The 16,222-nt window shown below is 40.3% G+C and overlaps 2 protein-coding genes and 2 long non-coding RNA genes across 5 annotated transcripts; 2 read left to right on the top strand and 2 right to left on the bottom strand.

The window, feature by feature from the left end:
- Positions 1–3,605: 3,605 nt before the first annotated feature.
- Positions 3,606–6,603, bottom strand: rfesd (Rieske (Fe-S) domain containing). Of its 2 annotated transcripts, none has more exons than XM_053440994.1 (4): positions 6,474–6,603; positions 5,336–5,506; positions 4,312–4,346; positions 3,606–4,103 (listed from the first exon to the last, which is right to left on the bottom strand). In XM_053440994.1, the coding sequence occupies exons 2-4, from the start codon at positions 5,490–5,492 to the stop codon at positions 3,816–3,818; spliced, it is 480 nt and encodes a 159-aa protein (XP_053296969.1). In that variant the 5' UTR covers positions 5,493–5,506; positions 6,474–6,603; the 3' UTR covers positions 3,606–3,815. The 2 variants fall into 2 exon arrangements, with proteins under 2 accessions (XP_053296969.1, XP_053296979.1); XM_053441004.1 differs by having other exon boundaries at positions 3,606–4,061.
- A 48-nt stretch (positions 6,604–6,651) lies between these two features.
- Positions 6,652–12,504, top strand: LOC128446317 (transcription factor HES-7.1-B-like). The gene is made up of 3 exons (XM_053429339.1): positions 6,652–6,708; positions 7,487–7,772; positions 12,461–12,504. The coding sequence occupies exons 1-3, from the start codon at positions 6,652–6,654 to the stop codon at positions 12,502–12,504; spliced, it is 387 nt and encodes a 128-aa protein (XP_053285314.1).
- Positions 8,335–9,728, top strand: LOC128456457 (uncharacterized). The gene is made up of 3 exons (XR_008341838.1): positions 8,335–8,828; positions 9,449–9,535; positions 9,663–9,728. It is a non-coding gene; the product is annotated as an uncharacterized LOC128456457 (long non-coding RNA).
- On the bottom strand, positions 9,887–11,808 carry LOC128456449 (uncharacterized). Its single transcript, XR_008341837.1, has 3 exons — positions 11,740–11,808; positions 11,149–11,331; positions 9,887–10,529 (listed from the first exon to the last, which is right to left on the bottom strand). It is a non-coding gene; the product is annotated as an uncharacterized LOC128456449 (long non-coding RNA).
- Positions 12,505–16,222: the final 3,718 nt, after the last annotated feature.

The raw sequence follows: 16,222 nt of genomic DNA, 5'->3' as shown, positions 1-16,222 counted from the left end.
TCATCAGCGGCTGCCCCCCCCGGGAGCTGCTGCTGCTGCTGTTGCTGAGTTTCGCATGTCCTCCCCCTTCGTTATTCATTCATAAAAGCGCGGAGCCCGGTACCGTCCCGAACCGACCGCAGAGGCGCACCGGGCACCGAGAGCAGCGGCGCGTGTCAGCAGCAGCGCCCATGGGCAGACACTGCGCTAGCGGACACACAAGTTGCCACCGACCGGGGGAGACCGCGTCACAGCACCGAGTCCGTAGCTCCACACCGTGCGGAGGGTGACGTCGGCGGATAAGACAAAAGTCCCGGTGGCGGAGAACAACTGGAGAGAGAGGGGGGAGAGGCAGGGAGAGAGAGGGAGGGAGGGGGGGAGAGAGAGCGGGGGGGGGGGGGGGGAGAGAGAGAGAGAGAGAGAGACAGAGAGAGAGAGAGAGAGAGAGAGAGAGAGAGAGAGAAAGAGAGAGAGGGAGATAGAGAGAGAGAGAGTGACACACACACATACAAAGAGAGGTCGCGCCTGACTCAGCAACACGCACGCGGGCATACACACAGACGCGGATTTTTTTTTTTCTAGAGCAGGGGTTACTATTTACATAAAGGGGGCTAATTACATGTCCAGCATCCGTGCACCATTCATGATTCAGTAACATTCAATTCAGTCTTTTCAAAGCCACACCTCATTGAACATGCTTTAAATAAGGAACATGAAGACGAAGCATATTGTTCACAAATTATAGTCATAAACACATTCACACAATCAAATACTATCTGTCTGTCTGTCTGTCTGTCTTTTTTTTCTGTCTGTCTGTCTGTCTATCTATCTATCAATCTTTCTATCTAATAATAACGGTCATTTTACACAACACTGTTTCCAAAGCTGATGGTTTCATCACCCAGAGCTGCAGAGCTCTACACTGACTGTAACAGTGTTTGTGTGTGTCTGTCATTAACTTCTATTCTCTTGTCACTGACCTTCAAAGACAGACACTAAGTCCCCGACAGATGACACAAAGGAATAAACCCAGAGGTAAACCCAGTGCAAATGATAATGATAGCAAAGCCATTCATCACACAGTGTGAAACAAGTCCTGTGATACAGCCAGATAAAGTACCACGTTGTTGTTCTGCTGAGGGAGCTGGTGGCTGATAAGCGGTGATAAGGAGATCTACAGTCCCTGGATCTTGGACCAACTCCAGAGCTTCTGGAGAGGCGGAGCAGCCCGGGCCTTAAAGGTTTACTTAGAGCCTCTTGTGTCATTCACCACCACAATTAATAATAAATCACAGAAGCAACAGAGAGTATTGAGGCCTTGTGGTTTGAATGGCCTCCCCACAAATCCATGCTGCTTACATGCGGTGCAACACCCTCCCAGAGTAAGAGACGCTGGCCCTGCTAAGCAGCTGCCCCCACACAGTCTGCTCCTCATCCTGACAAACAGCCGCCCTCCACTTGACCTGCAGCAAATGACCACCTGCGCATTAATGCTCTCAGTCCCGTATCAAGATTCTAAATTTTTGACTACATAATCACATTTTAATATTTAATGTGCAGTAACTCAGCCCCCCCTTGGTGCACGTAACCCACGGCTCTGAGCGCTTCTTGATTGTATTCAAAGCGTCACGCAGGCCGAGGCCCCTCAGACTGTGTGGTGAGTGCGCTGCAGGCCAGACCAGCATCATCCATGCACACAGCAGCACCATTACACCACGGCCCACGTGTGCTCAACCCATGGCTTTAACAGTCATGGCGCCATGTCACGGTTTCACCCTGCACGGTCGGCACAGAAGCAGAGATAGAACGGGATTGTGACAGGCTGTCTGCACCTTTTACATCAAATTGTTAAGAAAGGATAGAACTCAAATAACGTGCAGTGCGTGAAAGAACAGGAGAGCTGGATTCAATGAATCATTTTGCACAACAACTATAAAACCTGTACAACAGATGTGTTAAACTAGGCTAAATTTTAGTGTTGCTACATATTATATCAGTAATAAAAATAAAAAAAATTGGAGGGATGGAGCATTGCTGTATGTCTTCTGCATGGCTTTGGTAGCCACCTCCACCAGGTTTGTTGTGTTTTCATCCCAATCTGTCTTGTTTTTGGTTTGTATGTTTGTTTGTAAGCAAGATCACACAAAAACAACTGAAGAGATTTGTGTTTAAATGTTCCCTCTGTATGATCCGAACAGGCAAACAGCACTGAGTGTGTACGCGTCTTGTGTTATAAATAAAGTTGTTCTGGTTCAGTTTGAATTCCTCTGAACCTCGCGACTCCTTGTAGATACTCCATCACGTCTCCTTGATACCGTGACATTTTACATCAAGCTCAAGGAGAGGGTGGTTAGGAAATGAGATTATTTTGCCCTTTTATGGGATTTTGATATAACTTCTCATCGCATATAAAATGCTGAATGTCAGTAGAAAGAATAATTTCTATAATGCACCAGGGAATAGAAAGCACATACAGAGCCCTTCATATTACACGTTGTAATTAAAATATTTAAAAAATAGTACAAGTACAAAAACAGTACAAGTACATAACATAGAGGACAGTACAGTACAAATACAAACTAAATAGTAAAAACAGAATATATTTATCATCAGTTGGCTTCATGCTGGCGTGTCCATGTGTGCGTGTGTGTATGTGTGTGTGTGTGTGTGTGTGTATTTGTGTGTGTGTGTGTGTGTGTCAAAGAAAAAGCAAATAAAAAGAAAGAAAGGGAGGGAGAAGGAAAGAAAATGAAGGGGAAAAAAGGAAAAGACAGTGATCTGAGGAAAGGGGAGGAGAGAGTGTGCCGCCCCATTCGACCACTAATTCTACTATACAAAGTAAAAATCATAAAAATGGAATGAATAATAGCTGTCACTGAAGAGTGGCTGGGAAACAAGAAGGTTCCCCCATCACTGCTGCTCCGTTTCAGTGAATGAGGAAGACTTCAGATTTGTAAATCAACCACCTTCGAATTGTGCTATAGTGGCCCAGCCGCTGCTTCTAGTCTGTGCTGTTAGCTAATGCTGCTGATTTCAGCTCATAAAGTCACCAGACTGCTGCGGAGCTCATCTCTGAGCAAGAGCGAAAAAATTATCACATTCATGAAAATGTGCATCAATTCTTTTAAAGTAGAATAATCTTTTGTTCACAACAAAACCTTAAATATCTCCAGCCACTGTGCAGCGGACTGCTCATGAGGGTTGATGAGGGTCAGGACAGGAGAGCCTCCCACCCGCAGCGCCCGTCTGTGGCTGCTGCTGCTGTTGTTTTTTATTTTATTAAATTTTGGTGTGTTGGTAGGGATTATTTCCAGTGGACCAGACCCACGTCACAACATTAACCCCAAATGATTGAACCTGTGCAGGCTGTGGCCAGAAGTTCCTGCTTCCTGATATTACATCTGAGGCAATATGCAGACATGGACTTTACAAGAAGTGGTCGCTACTGTGGTGGGATCTTTACATTTTGCATTAACCCTTCTCCGCTCGAGGGCATTATTGATCAGCTTAAAATATTTCACCCTATTGATCCATGTGTATGCATAGTACACAGAGTATTGACATGTAAAGGGATGCACCAGTGTTGGCCTGGTCGTCAGTGAAAGATGGAAATATTTGACCCGATCTTGTGGGAAAACATTTTAATATCTATTGTCAAGAAGTAAACCACAATTAGAACAATGAAAAACTCTAAATTCTCCCCAAATAAAGAAGATTAACATTCAAGTGTTATATTGATACCTGACATCCTCTCTATACACACATCCGTCGGAGAAAATGAGGGGAGATTAAAAAAGAAAGACTAAAAATGGCATCTGCATCCATCTGTTACACCATCAGGAGGGTTCCTTCTCAGCAGCCCTGGCTTTGGCCCTTTCCACTTTGCCCTTTTCTCCCTGGTAGTAGTCGGAGTCGATCCAGCCTGTTGCCTCGGAAAGCTGGACGTAGACTTTCCCGTCGGTCTCGGTGACCATGTGGGTCCGCTGCTTCACGCCCTTGGAGTACCATCTGGCCACAGGTGGCTTCTGTCTGGGGTCTGTGCCCTTGTATATGCCCTCCCCCTGGGCCAGGGAGATCTTGTACTTGTGATTTGGACAAATTATGCACAGCTTGCCATCAATTTCCTATGTGTGTTCGGTAAACAAAGGAAGTGTTACTTCTTTGACATTTTAATTATAACATTTAATATTATGGAGGTTTGATTTCTTAAATACTGCATTTCCACAGGCCTTGGCTCAGTATTTTTAATGTAAATGGAACAGTGTGCAAAGGCATGAAAAAACAAATTGTTAATGGTATTTTTACTTCTCTTGAGTCAAACCTTAACCTCACCTCAATGTCTCCATTCTGCAGCATCGCCCCAGCATCTGTAGGAACCATAAAGGAGCAGTGTGTTACAGAATTAGTACACTAACATGCTGCTGAATGCACAAACTGTACTTTGTGATATGAGGTCAAATGTACGACAACAATTTAAGGCAGCCCGGTGTTAAGAACCCCATGACAGGATTTCTATTAGCAGCAATATATTTTTGTAGTGGATCACAGGATATCTGTATATGTTATCAGCTTTCATAATCCCAATGAAAATTCACATTGTTTTGTACCAGTGGTTTGATAGTTGCTATATGTTAAATATGATCCAAGGCCCCCAAGTCCCCTTAGATTAAATCAAATTGCAGCAAATTGCACACACTCATAGGAACCAGTCCCCTGAATATGCCGAATTGTTTTCACTTAGATCATTGAATCATTTCCTGTAAAAATTGTGAAGGCCCTATCTCACAATATTTTAAAAAGTGGAAAAATTGATTGATCCGCCCCCCAATCCAGATCTGCAACAACATTTAAAGGTCCAGTCTATACGATTTATGTGAGAGGGATCTATTGACAGAAATTGTATATAAAATAAGCCTGGTGATGTTTTCAAGAGTGTGTTTCATTTCAATTATACGAATGTTGTTTTATTTACCCTAGAATATTGAAATTCTTTATATTTACATCCCTGACCCATAACCCCGTCCTTCCACAGTCTCGTCATCAAGTTTCATGAATCATTCATTCAGGGATACTGGTGAAAAATGCTCTATCTCCCAATGTTAAAGAAAGTTAAAAAATATATTCTCGGTCCCAGCCTTGTGTCAGTTTCCGCGCCAAATCGTAATGGCTTCTTTCTTGACCTTAGTCCCATCCTTCCACCAAGTTTAGTTTTTGCATATTCCGTCTGACAAACAATTAGAAGGTCAGCGGTGAAAGCATATCCTGCTTGGTGGAGGTAACCAGATCATAAAGGTCACACTCTGTGCCAAATAAATGACCGGTGCTTTATGTTCAGCATGAAAACAACTATACTCACGATAGCAGTAAGAATCCAAAGCATAGAACACTCCCTGTTGGTAGACGATAAGTATGTCCCGACCCTCCAGTGTTCTGAACGAGCGCCTCGCTGCAATCAGTTCATCTTTAGTCCCCACGAAATGAGGCCCTCCAGTAGACTGCTCCTTCTCCCCCATAGCTCTGTGAGACTCTGTTGAGAGGGAAGCAGCAAATATATCAATTCATCAGAGTGAGGAAAGTTATTTTTCATGACCAAATCTCAGTTCACCAGTAGTCTACTACCTATTGGCAGCAATGTAAATATACTATATTTCTGGGGTGAGAACTTTCACTAAAACCTTAACTACCCAAGAAAAATGTGTCTCTGCGATTTGTGTTGGCAACTCCCATCACAGCTGTCAGCTTAAACTAAATCCACAACACCTCCAGAACATTTAGCTTCAAGAATCCAAGCAGGGACACTTCCTGGCACTGATCGGTTCCACTCCAAACACACAGACCTGCAACATTAATCCCTTAATATCTGACTTATCATCATCAGGTGGAGATATTAGAAATGACTCAAGGAACAGCTCAAATGTGTCTTTTACCTATTCAAATATTAAATCAAAGCAGCCAATCAAGTGATTGCAGTGCATCGCCAACATCGAATTTTGGCAAACAAAATGACATGAAACATTTGTCATTTTTGTAGAAAAGAATCAGGGCCATCTACAGACCACAGTCCTACATCATCTCAAAGAATAAATCTCTGTGACAGTACAAATATCTGGATGCAGAGCAACCTGATCCCAAGTGTGATTCATGTGGGGTGAAATAATGAGCTCTTCAGAGCCGGCTGAGTAAGCACAGTAGTAGTAGCAGCTATGGTCACATGTCCTGAAGCCTCTGGCTAATCCAAAGACAGATACACAATGTGAAGGAAGGAGGTAGAGAACGATAAAATGCTTATTTATGTCAAGAAAACAATATATTTGTATCAAGTGAGCCTTCAAGGTTAAGTAAGACAGTTTTTGGTTAAATTCCCTCAAAGCATGATATGGTTATATATAACCTCAATCTGTATCTCTGCCTGTGTGTCTGTCTCTCTCCCTCAATATGGTTTGTCTTTGATTCAAATTTTTAAAACACATTCTCTCCCTGTTTTGGGGCTTTACCTTAAAACTCAGCAGCCGTGTCTCCTCCGCTCCGTTCAAGCTGAACAACTGTCTGACAGCCCAGCGTTGTGTGTGAGGGGGGGTGGGTGGGGGGCCTTCTTCATTATCTGCACACACAAGCTGTCTTCAGTTGGCCCTCTCGACACCGGGTACACCTCTTATCTGACTCCCACGAACCATGTGTTTAACCTTTCACTGGGAGACATTTTCCAACAGAATGAAACGCAGTTTAAACGTGAGAATTTGAAATATACATATTATTATTATTGTTAATTACATGGCTAAAATTATTATATTTCCTCTCTCCATCATCATCTTTCATGAGAAACCAAGTACATGCACTCAAGCATTGTGCCTCAGTACATATTTATTGGACATTATTTGTGTATTTCCATTTTCTGCTACTTTATGTTTCAGATGGAGATAATAATATATTTTACTCCACAGTCAAAGTGCAGCTGTGGTTAGACTACCACCTAGTGTACATTTAACATACAAAAGACATGTCAAATGTATTATGAGGATAAATATATAAATTAAAGTACATGTAGTTTATAAATATATGATAACATTTGTTACCTTTTGATTGATAGTGATAATGTGACAGTATGTTGAGATGTACTTTATAATTGAAACATTTATTATCTGGACACCAGTGAGACTAAATTGAATCAATTAAAAAATCTGTGAGACCTGATGTTTATCTCCTGTGCCTTGCAGAAGGGATGAAATATGTAATATAGTATATACAGGAATTGTAAACTTGGACAGAGTTTAGAGTTTGTGTTAAACTTCACCATAGAGATTTTGCACTTCACCTTCATCTTCTTTTACTGATGAAGAGTCTCTGGTTTGACACGTGTGCTGAGGAGCGTGTGCTCAGTCAAAGTCTTTGATCAGCATCAGGAAGCAGATCTGCTCTCTACAGGGTCACCACTTTCCCAGATCCACACAGATCTCTGACTCTTGACTCCAGGATGAGTTGATGACTGACTTTGTTCTTGTCCCTGCAGCTCAGAAAGCCTCTGGTGGAGAAGTTACACAGAGAGCGAATCAACAGCAGCATCGAGCAGCTCAAGTCTCTCCTGGGTCCAGAGTTCCTCAACCAACAGCCAGACTCCAAGCTGGAGAAAGCAGACATCCTGGAGATGACCGTTTGCTTCATGACACAGCTGCTGCAGCAGAACCAGCAGCAGAGAAGACTGATGAAGCACTTCAACAAGCTGCAGTCTTCCTCTGAGGAGAAGCTGAGAGAGGCTGACTTCTCTCCTCTGAGCTCCACAGTCCACAGCAGCATCACCAAAGACACAACCCAGTCTCATCAGAAAACGTTCAATGGCAACGTTGGTCCACTTGGAACGACGTTACCATCTCACAATCTGGCCTCTCAGATTGTGAGATGGTAACATTTAGTCCTCCCATTGTTTTGCATTGGCGTGTTCTCACGTCACGTGACTCTCAAGCTCCCATCTGCGGAGAGGAAAACATGGCGGAGATTCCTTGTTTTTTCAGATAAAAATATAATTTTGTAACTTAGTTTGGGCATAAAAATACATTCTGACACCATTTCTAGCGAGAAATGTGCTCTTTGCTTCCACAGTCTTCAGCCAGTTCGTGCTTATGATAAATATTTTAATAGTTATCACGCATGTTTTTATCGTTGCTATGACGGTTGCCATGCCACCACGGTGCAGCGTGGTGTTTAAATCACAGTCCCTGCGTGGTGTCCTTCAGTGATCGTGAATGTTATTCATGTTATATAATAGTAATATTTGAGGCTAGATTACATCTCTAATGAGAAGGATCCTGCGAGTCTGTTCATACCGAGGCCGGCCCGAGTGCGCGACCGGCATTACGCCATTGTTAGCCACATGCTTCAGCCCACGGTAGCCTGTGCTACCTGGGAGGTGAATACATGGTTGTTGAAACCAGTTCAAGACGCTTAGCTCATCATTGAGGGACGCTACAATATAAATATAAACATGAATTTGATTTATGAATGCTTTAGATTAATAAGGAGTGTATTTCTCTACTATTACTCCACAATATCAGGTCAATTTGGTTTAATGTATAGTATGCACTATGACAATAATGTTTCCATGTTATGGAGTTGCGATTCATTTTATAAAACAATTGCTATGTTCTGTTTTTTAATCAAGGAGGATCCAAGTGAAGCTACAGGAGTTTCATTAACGTCAACAACTTGGACCGAACAGTTTGTTTTGCTTGATGAAGAGCAGGAAGGGCAGCCTGGAGAGAAAGAGAAGCCGGGTTGAGCCCACTACCATCATCCACTACCATCATCCACGTACCACGAGGAAGATGAGGGAGAGAAATGATCCTACCATTAAAGAGGTACTTTTAAGTTACATACCAGAAACACCATTTTATATAATGTGCTAAATATACATTTTTATTACATCCCCAAAGTACGCTTGCTGAAATACAAGTTAATATCACACTGAAAGAATTTTGATCAATCATGCTTCCCTGCTGTGATTGTTTAACTGGGAAAACAACTTTTTCCACAGGAAGGCAAGTAAATTTAAGGAATACATGTGCAAAGTTTTCCTCTGTTATGTATAATGATGACCCCCATCAAACATAATGTTAGCAATATTTACACCTTTTAATTTATACTGATTATTTCTGTCTACATGTGTGAATTTGCCTTCATTAGTTTCAGAAAAGAGCGATGATGTATCGGTCAGTGGGCGGCAGCACGAGACTCCGCAAACTAGTCTGTAAGCAAAGCAGACGAAGGCATCGAGGTTGCGGCCTGCCATCATTGTTATTTTTGCTTAAGGGACTGAATATGTTTCATGTAGAAATATTAGCATTTCCCTTATATCTACCAAAACTGCTTGTTTCACAGACTGCAGTTTTGTTTTGATCCGATGTGGTGTGCAAATACAACCGTATCTGCAATGGGTTGTGGGGCATTAACATTTGTAACTCTAATTTTGTTTTGACAGACTGTGAAAAGAACGTTGAGAACATCACCACTCTACAGGAAGACACAGTCCAGTAATGGGTGTCAGAATTTCAGTAGTGAACGACAGGTACTGTGGAAAAATGTGTGTCATTGTTGTACAATGTCCTTTGACTCTGTTTACACAAGGTTAACACAAAAAGGTTTGATTGTAAACTGATATTGGTACGAATTCATGTTATTCTCCTCTTCACAAGAAACAAACAATCCAAATTACCTGCAGAAAGCCCTTGATGGACGCTTCAGCTGCATCGTCAGACTGGCCAGACAGCAAGATGCCAACTTTAATGCCAATTTATTTGTGTAACATTCTGTGACCAAATGTATAGATAACTTTTGGTAGATTGTAAAAAAGATAACCCATTTATTAAAAAAAAACTACACTAGAATTACCGAAATACAGAAATATTTTTCCTGAGTTGATGTCTCTGCTTATGCCATCTAGAATGTGAAACAAAATATATTTTGGCATAACTGTATGTTTTCGGATTGTCTAACTGTGTATTTGTGTTAAAGTCAAAAGGTCAAGGCCACACTGACCTCATCTTATGGTTTCAGTTGTCAAGAGACACAGTGTCATTTATACGAGAGAAAATATGTAGAAATATGTAGACGGACACTGCACTGGTTAGCGGAGTCATACAACGCAGTGCGGTAATTCTAGTGTAGTTTTTTTTAAATAAATGGGTTATCTTTTTTACAATCTACAAAAAGTTATCTATACATTTGGTCACAGAATGTAACACAAATAAATTGGCATTAAAGTTGGCATCTTGCTGTCTGGCCAGTCTGACGATGCAGCTGAAGCGTCCATCAAGGGCTTTCTGCAGGTAATTTGGATTGTTTGTTTCTTGTGAAGAGGAGAATAACATGAATTCGTACCGATATCAGTTTACAATCAAACCTTTTTGTGTTAACCTTGTGTAAACAGAGTCAAAGGACATTGTACAACAATGACACACATTTTTCCACAGTACCTGTCGTTCACTACTGAAATTCTGACACCCATTACTGGACTGTGTCTTCCTGTAGAGTGGTGATGTTCTCAACGTTCTTTTCACAGTCTGTCAAAACAAAATTAGAGTTACAAATGTTAATGCCCCACAACCCATTGCAGATACGGTTGTATTTGCACACCACATCGGATCAAAACAAAACTGCAGTCTGTGAAACAAGCAGTTTTGGTAGATATAAGGGAAATGCTAATATTCCTGCATGAAACATATTCAGTCCCTTAAGCAAAATAACAATGATGGCAGGCCGCAACCTCAATGCCTTCGTCTGCTTTGCTTACAGACTAGTTTGCGGAGTCTCGTGCTGCCGCCCACTGACCGATACATCATCGCTCTTTTCTGAAACTAATGAAGGCAAATTCACACATGTAGACAGAAATAATCAGTATAAATTAAAAGGTGTAAATATTGCTAACATTATGTTTGATGGGGGTCATCATTATACATAACAGAGGAAAACTTTGCACATGTATTCCTTAAATTTACTTGCCTTCCTGTGGAAAAAGTTGTTTTCCCAGTTAAACAATCACAGCAGGGAAGCATGATTGATCAAAATTCTTTCAGTGTGATATTAACTTGTATTTCAGCAAGCGTACTTTGGGGATGTAATAAAAATGTATATTTAGCACATTATATAAAATGGTGTTTCTGGTATGTAACTTAAAAGTACCTCTTTAATGGTAGGATCATTTCTCTCCCTCATCTTCCTCGTGGTACGTGGATGATGGTAGTGGGCTCAACCCGGCTTCTCTTTCTCTCCAGGCTGCCCTTCCTGCTCTTCATCAAGCAAAACAAACTGTTCGGTCCAAGTTGTTGACGTTAATGAAACTCCTGTAGCTTCACTTTGATCCTCCTTGATTAAAAAACAGAACATAGCAATTGTTTTATCAAATGAATCGCAACTCCATAACATGGAAACATTATTGTCATAGTGCATACTATACATTAAACCAAATTGACCTGATATTGTGGAGTAATAGTAGAGAAATACACTCCTTATTAATCTAAAGCATTCATAAATCAAATTCATGTTTATATTTATATTGTAGCGTCCCTCAATGATGAGCTAAGCGTCTTGAACTGGTTTCAACAACCATGTATTCACCTCCCAGGTAGCACAGGCTACCGTGGCCTGAAGCATGTGGCTAACAATGGCGTATTAGCTGATGAACAGCGTCCATAGTGTGGATTGACGGACTCTCTCCGCACTCGGACTGTAAACCTAGATCGTAACGATCTTTAAAAACAATAAACTACTTACCTGACAGAAGGAAGATGACATCGTGGTCTTCCAAGCGCTCCGTGTTTATGATGCAGCCCAGAGTTAAAGGACTGGTTGTTTACAAATAGGGTTTTTACGACAGCCACACGTCATGTCCGTTCGCGCCGCTCGGGCCGCTCGGCTCGCTCACTCGGGCCGCTCGGCTCGCGCACTCGGTCCGGTCGCGCACTCGGGCCGGCCTCGGTATAAACAGACTCCCAGGATCCTTCTCATTAGAGATGTAATCTAGCCTCAAATATTACTATTATATAACATGAATAACATTCACGATCACTGAAGGACACCACGCAGGGACTGTGATTTAAACACCACGCTGCGCCGTGGTGGCATGGCAACCATCATAGCAACGATAAAAACATGCGTGATAACTATTAAAATATTTATCATAAGCACGAACTGGCTGAAGACTGTGGAAGCAAAGAGCACATTTCTCGCTAGAAATGGTGTCAGAATGTATTTTTATGCCCAAACTAAGTTACAAAATTATATTTTTATCTGAAAAAACAGGGAATCTCCGCCATGTTTTCCTCTCCGCAGACGGGAGCTTGAGAGTCACGTGACGTGAGAACACGCCAATGCAAAACAATGGGAGGACTAAATGTTACCATCTCACAATCTGAGAGGCCAGATTGTGAGATGGTAACGTCGTTCCAAGTGGACCAACGTTGCCATTGAACGTTTTCTGATGAGACTGGGTTGCAAGACATGAGTCCGGTCAGCAGCGCCCCCTTTAGGCCGTGGTAGGCTCCTACAGACTGGAGTTACCAGCAGACAAACTGGGACGAGCTCAGTGGTCAGAGACGACTGGAAGTGAATTCTATGAAATGTAAGGAATTGTTCTTCTGTATGAACAGAAAAATGTATTTGTGGGTTGGACGTTTCCTGAGGAAAAGAAGCAACAATATCTTTCAAGTGAAGAAAGAAAACATCTTGTCATGCATGTTGCATGAATCACATCTGATTGCATCAGCAATTATTAATCACCCCTCACTGTATCAGTGATTTATCATTATATGGTTTGTTACCTGTTGATTAACATTGATCTTTGCTGTGAAAACATCTAAATGTCCTTTTTATGGACGTGTTTTCATCAGGATGTTAACTTTGAATTTCTCTGTTCAGTCAAATATGATCTGTTTAAGATCCAAATGTTTATTTCATTTTCTTTATGAACGAGAACATCTTGTCATGCATGTTGCATGAATCATATCTGACTGCATCAGCAGTTATTATTGTACCTCACTGTTCTTTGTGTATTAGAGTTTTATCATTATATGATAGCATTTGTTAACTATTGATCAGTATTGATTGTTGTCATTAACAAATATTTTTATGTTCCTTTTATGGACATGACTCTGTTTTGAAAATCCCCAAAATGTTCTCTTTTACAAAGAGTTTACTTAATATCACATTTTTGTTTTACATTGTGTGTCATGTATTGTTAAAATACAACACAACTGTAATATTTTCCAACAATGGAAATGTACTAATCAAATTGATACCTTAATTATCCTCTTGTGGATATTTTGTCATAATTGACGCTCCATCACTTGTTGTGATTGTTGAAAACTGATCTGTCAAGATCAAAATGGTTATTTAAGTATTTTAAGTAAAACGTGTAATAATAAAAGTTCGATTATTAAGCATAATGTTTAGAATTGTGAAACTTCTTTTCCATGTGGAAAAATGCTGTGAAAGTACAGTGAGCACTGTGTCCTCACATGCTGTCGCCTGTTTGTCTTTTATAAAGACACTTGTTCCCTCACTCTCTCTGAGTTCACTGTGTCTTGTAGAAATCTACAAGTTGTTGTTGTGACGCATCGTCACCTCTAGTGGGCGCTGTCATACTCTCATTGTGACTTGTTGAATAAACAAACTTTCGTATGAAACATTTTTCTCTTGTCATTGTATTTTAAAGTGACCCTCTTTATTATGATAGATTTCCAATTATAATCCTAATTGATATAGATCTGCACCATTGCTCCTGCATTTAATTACAAACAAATACAAATAATAGTTAATACAATTGAGTTTTAGTTGAGATTGTTTTTCAATGAAATTAGGTCATAAATGATACATCACTCTGTATAGAATAAATCAGGAAATTTAATTAAATGATAATATAATAAATTTAAAGACACTCCTCCTGGACCATTATTTTATGATATTAGTGCGTTTCAGTAGTTTTAATTTAATATATTTTAAGTTAGCCATCTTCAAAGAGGCCATATATTGTCTGAAACGTGACGTGTAACAGGACACACTTGTATTGTTGTGTCAGTGAAAGCAGTGAAAGGACCGACTGTGGGAAACCAGAGGAAACTCACTCACAGAGCCCGAGGGACCATAGATCCTGACCTCTGACCTGTGGCCACTAAATTATTTATAAGGCACATCGGTCACAAAAAGTTCTTGATAAGTTTTAAATCATAAATACACCTAATTTTTTTTGCGTTGTAGTAAAATACCGTTCACCAGATGCAACGGTTATTCTAGCAAAAGTGACTTGACTGTGACTTAACCTGTTAATCTGTGACCTTTTACAAGAAGAGAACATATACTGATGTTCTTTATGACAAAATATGATTTAAATGGACATTAAGATATTTTAGCGTTGTCATTTATCACTGTTTGTGTCTATTTATAATGTCATTAGGTTTTACCCACACTTATGTAGTGAATTAAGGCCAATTTACTTTAAGAAAAGACAATATAATCGCAGAGGGGACGACAAGAACAATAAGTATCAGTGTGAGGTAATAAATCAGTAAACATACAACATAAATGTAAGGAAATATACAAATAATACCAAAATATACAGTTTAACCAGGACTGGATAAATTAAATAAAGAATAAAATCAAACCTGAGTTAATGGGCTTTTAGTTGTTTTTCCTGATTAGAAAAAGATCATGACTATATCCATTATTAATTACATTTAAGCATTATACCACAATTATAAATATCAGTTTAAATGTAGTTCATGTTATCGAATGCTATCAGTGCATTAACTAGAGTGAGGTACAAATTAAATTGATGAGTTCATATGTAGAAAGTCAGCGTTTGTGATCTATTTGTTAAACTGGGATAAAGTGTCCAGATGCAGCAGCTGTGTCGTCTTGTGTCTGCTGGTGTGAGTAGAAAGTTTCTCTCAGTTTCCCACACTCAGTGTTTGAATGATGTGGTCAGTGGACGACAAAAGCACTTTGAAAGCAGCTTTCGTGAGAGATCGTGGGCGTGTGCTGCGATTGAGACACTGACCTGAAGTCAGCCCACCGACCAGCTGGAGGGGAAACAATCTCATTGGATCCCTGACAGTTTTTAAAATATAGATTTTTAAAGCTTTGTATCTGGAGTTGGGGGGGGGGGGGGGACGGCAGCTGTTTCCTGAAGTGTGCCAAATCCCTCAGGACAATAGACGACTGCTGGTCTGGATAAAGATGCTAATCAGACTGGACTGTGATTCAGGCGACTGCAGCTTTCCCACACTCTGACCACACACTGTTCACACTGAGACATGTTCAGACACAACCGTCTCTGCCCAACCACACAGGGATCAATCCTTTTATTTCATTTTACTTTGTTTGATTGTTGTTTCTATATAACAAACTATGAAATTGGAGAAGTAATATAATAAACTCTAACATTTGCCATAGTCGAGGATTGCAAATGGGTTATTATTTTATTTTATTCTATTTATAAATTAACTGCAGTCAAAACAAAAACATTAAGAGCTTCTCAAACACAGTATTCAGATTGACACTGAACAATATCCTGTCACAATATATATAAATAATATAAACATAATATATTTAAAAGTTTTACTTTCAGATTCAAGATTCAGAAAGTTTATTGTCACTTCTCTGTACATCCGCTGTGCAGAGAAGGATGAGATAGTGTTTAGTGCTGAAGATAATCAAAATAAATAATGAATACACAGCTTGAAAGTGAATGAAACAAAACAACACAATCCCCCATGTCAGTTAAAGTCGAGTGAAAAGGGTTGAGTGCAGTTATGAGTGTCAGTACATTTAAGTTCGTATAAAACAACAAGTACATCAGCTGTGAATTGTATATATATAAATCTATTTAAATATTAAAATAATTAAATCTGTTATTCAGTACAAAAATAACTTTTTGTTTTAGCTGCCGTTGCCTCTGTTGAGCTCTGGTCAGGTTTTCATTCTGATTCCTCCACATTCGCTCTTTAACCTCTTCGGGAGCAGAGTTCACCATCTACTGTCCCTCCAGACTCTGTGAGAGCCTTTCCCACAATCTGTTGTGTCTCTGCTTTCACCAGACCAACAATAGATGTGAGTCTCCTTAACCATCACAGTTCTGTTTGAGGTTTTCACATTCCAGCACCAGGAACTGAGGAATGCACCAAAACTATGAATAATTTATCTTCACCAGTGGAATGAAGGGAATCCTCCACCTCATCAGCCAATGTGAGTAAAGACAAAA

The sequence above is a fragment of the Pleuronectes platessa genome, chromosome 2 (genome assembly GCF_947347685.1).
Source record: "Pleuronectes platessa chromosome 2, fPlePla1.1, whole genome shotgun sequence".
Lineage (NCBI taxonomy): Eukaryota > Metazoa > Chordata > Actinopteri > Pleuronectiformes > Pleuronectidae > Pleuronectes > Pleuronectes platessa.
Note: the sequence above shows the minus strand (reverse complement) of the source record. Positions and strands in the feature narration are given on the sequence as shown.

Excerpts from the sequence above, each read along its gene's own strand:
- rfesd (XM_053440994.1), bottom strand. The coding sequence starts at position 5,492 with ATGGGGGAGAAGGAGCAGTCTACTGGAGGGCCTCATTTCGTGGGGACT. Across the intron at positions 4,347-5,335 it reads TTTGGATTCTTACTGCTATC|ATGCTGGGGCGATGCTGCAG; the intron begins GTGAGTATAGTT and ends TGGTTCCTACAG. Across the intron at positions 4,104-4,311 it reads TGCAGAATGGAGACATTGAG|GAAATTGATGGCAAGCTGTG; the intron begins GTGAGGTTAAGG and ends GAACACACATAG.
- LOC128446317 (XM_053429339.1), top strand. The coding sequence starts at position 6,652 with ATGTGTTTAACCTTTCACTGGGAGACATTTTCCAACAGAATGAAACGC. Across the intron at positions 6,709-7,486 it reads GAATGAAACGCAGTTTAAAC|CTCAGAAAGCCTCTGGTGGA; the intron begins GTGAGAATTTGA and ends TTGTCCCTGCAG. Across the intron at positions 7,773-12,460 it reads CACAGTCCACAGCAGCATCA|AAGACATGAGTCCGGTCAGC; the intron begins CCAAAGACACAA and ends AGACTGGGTTGC.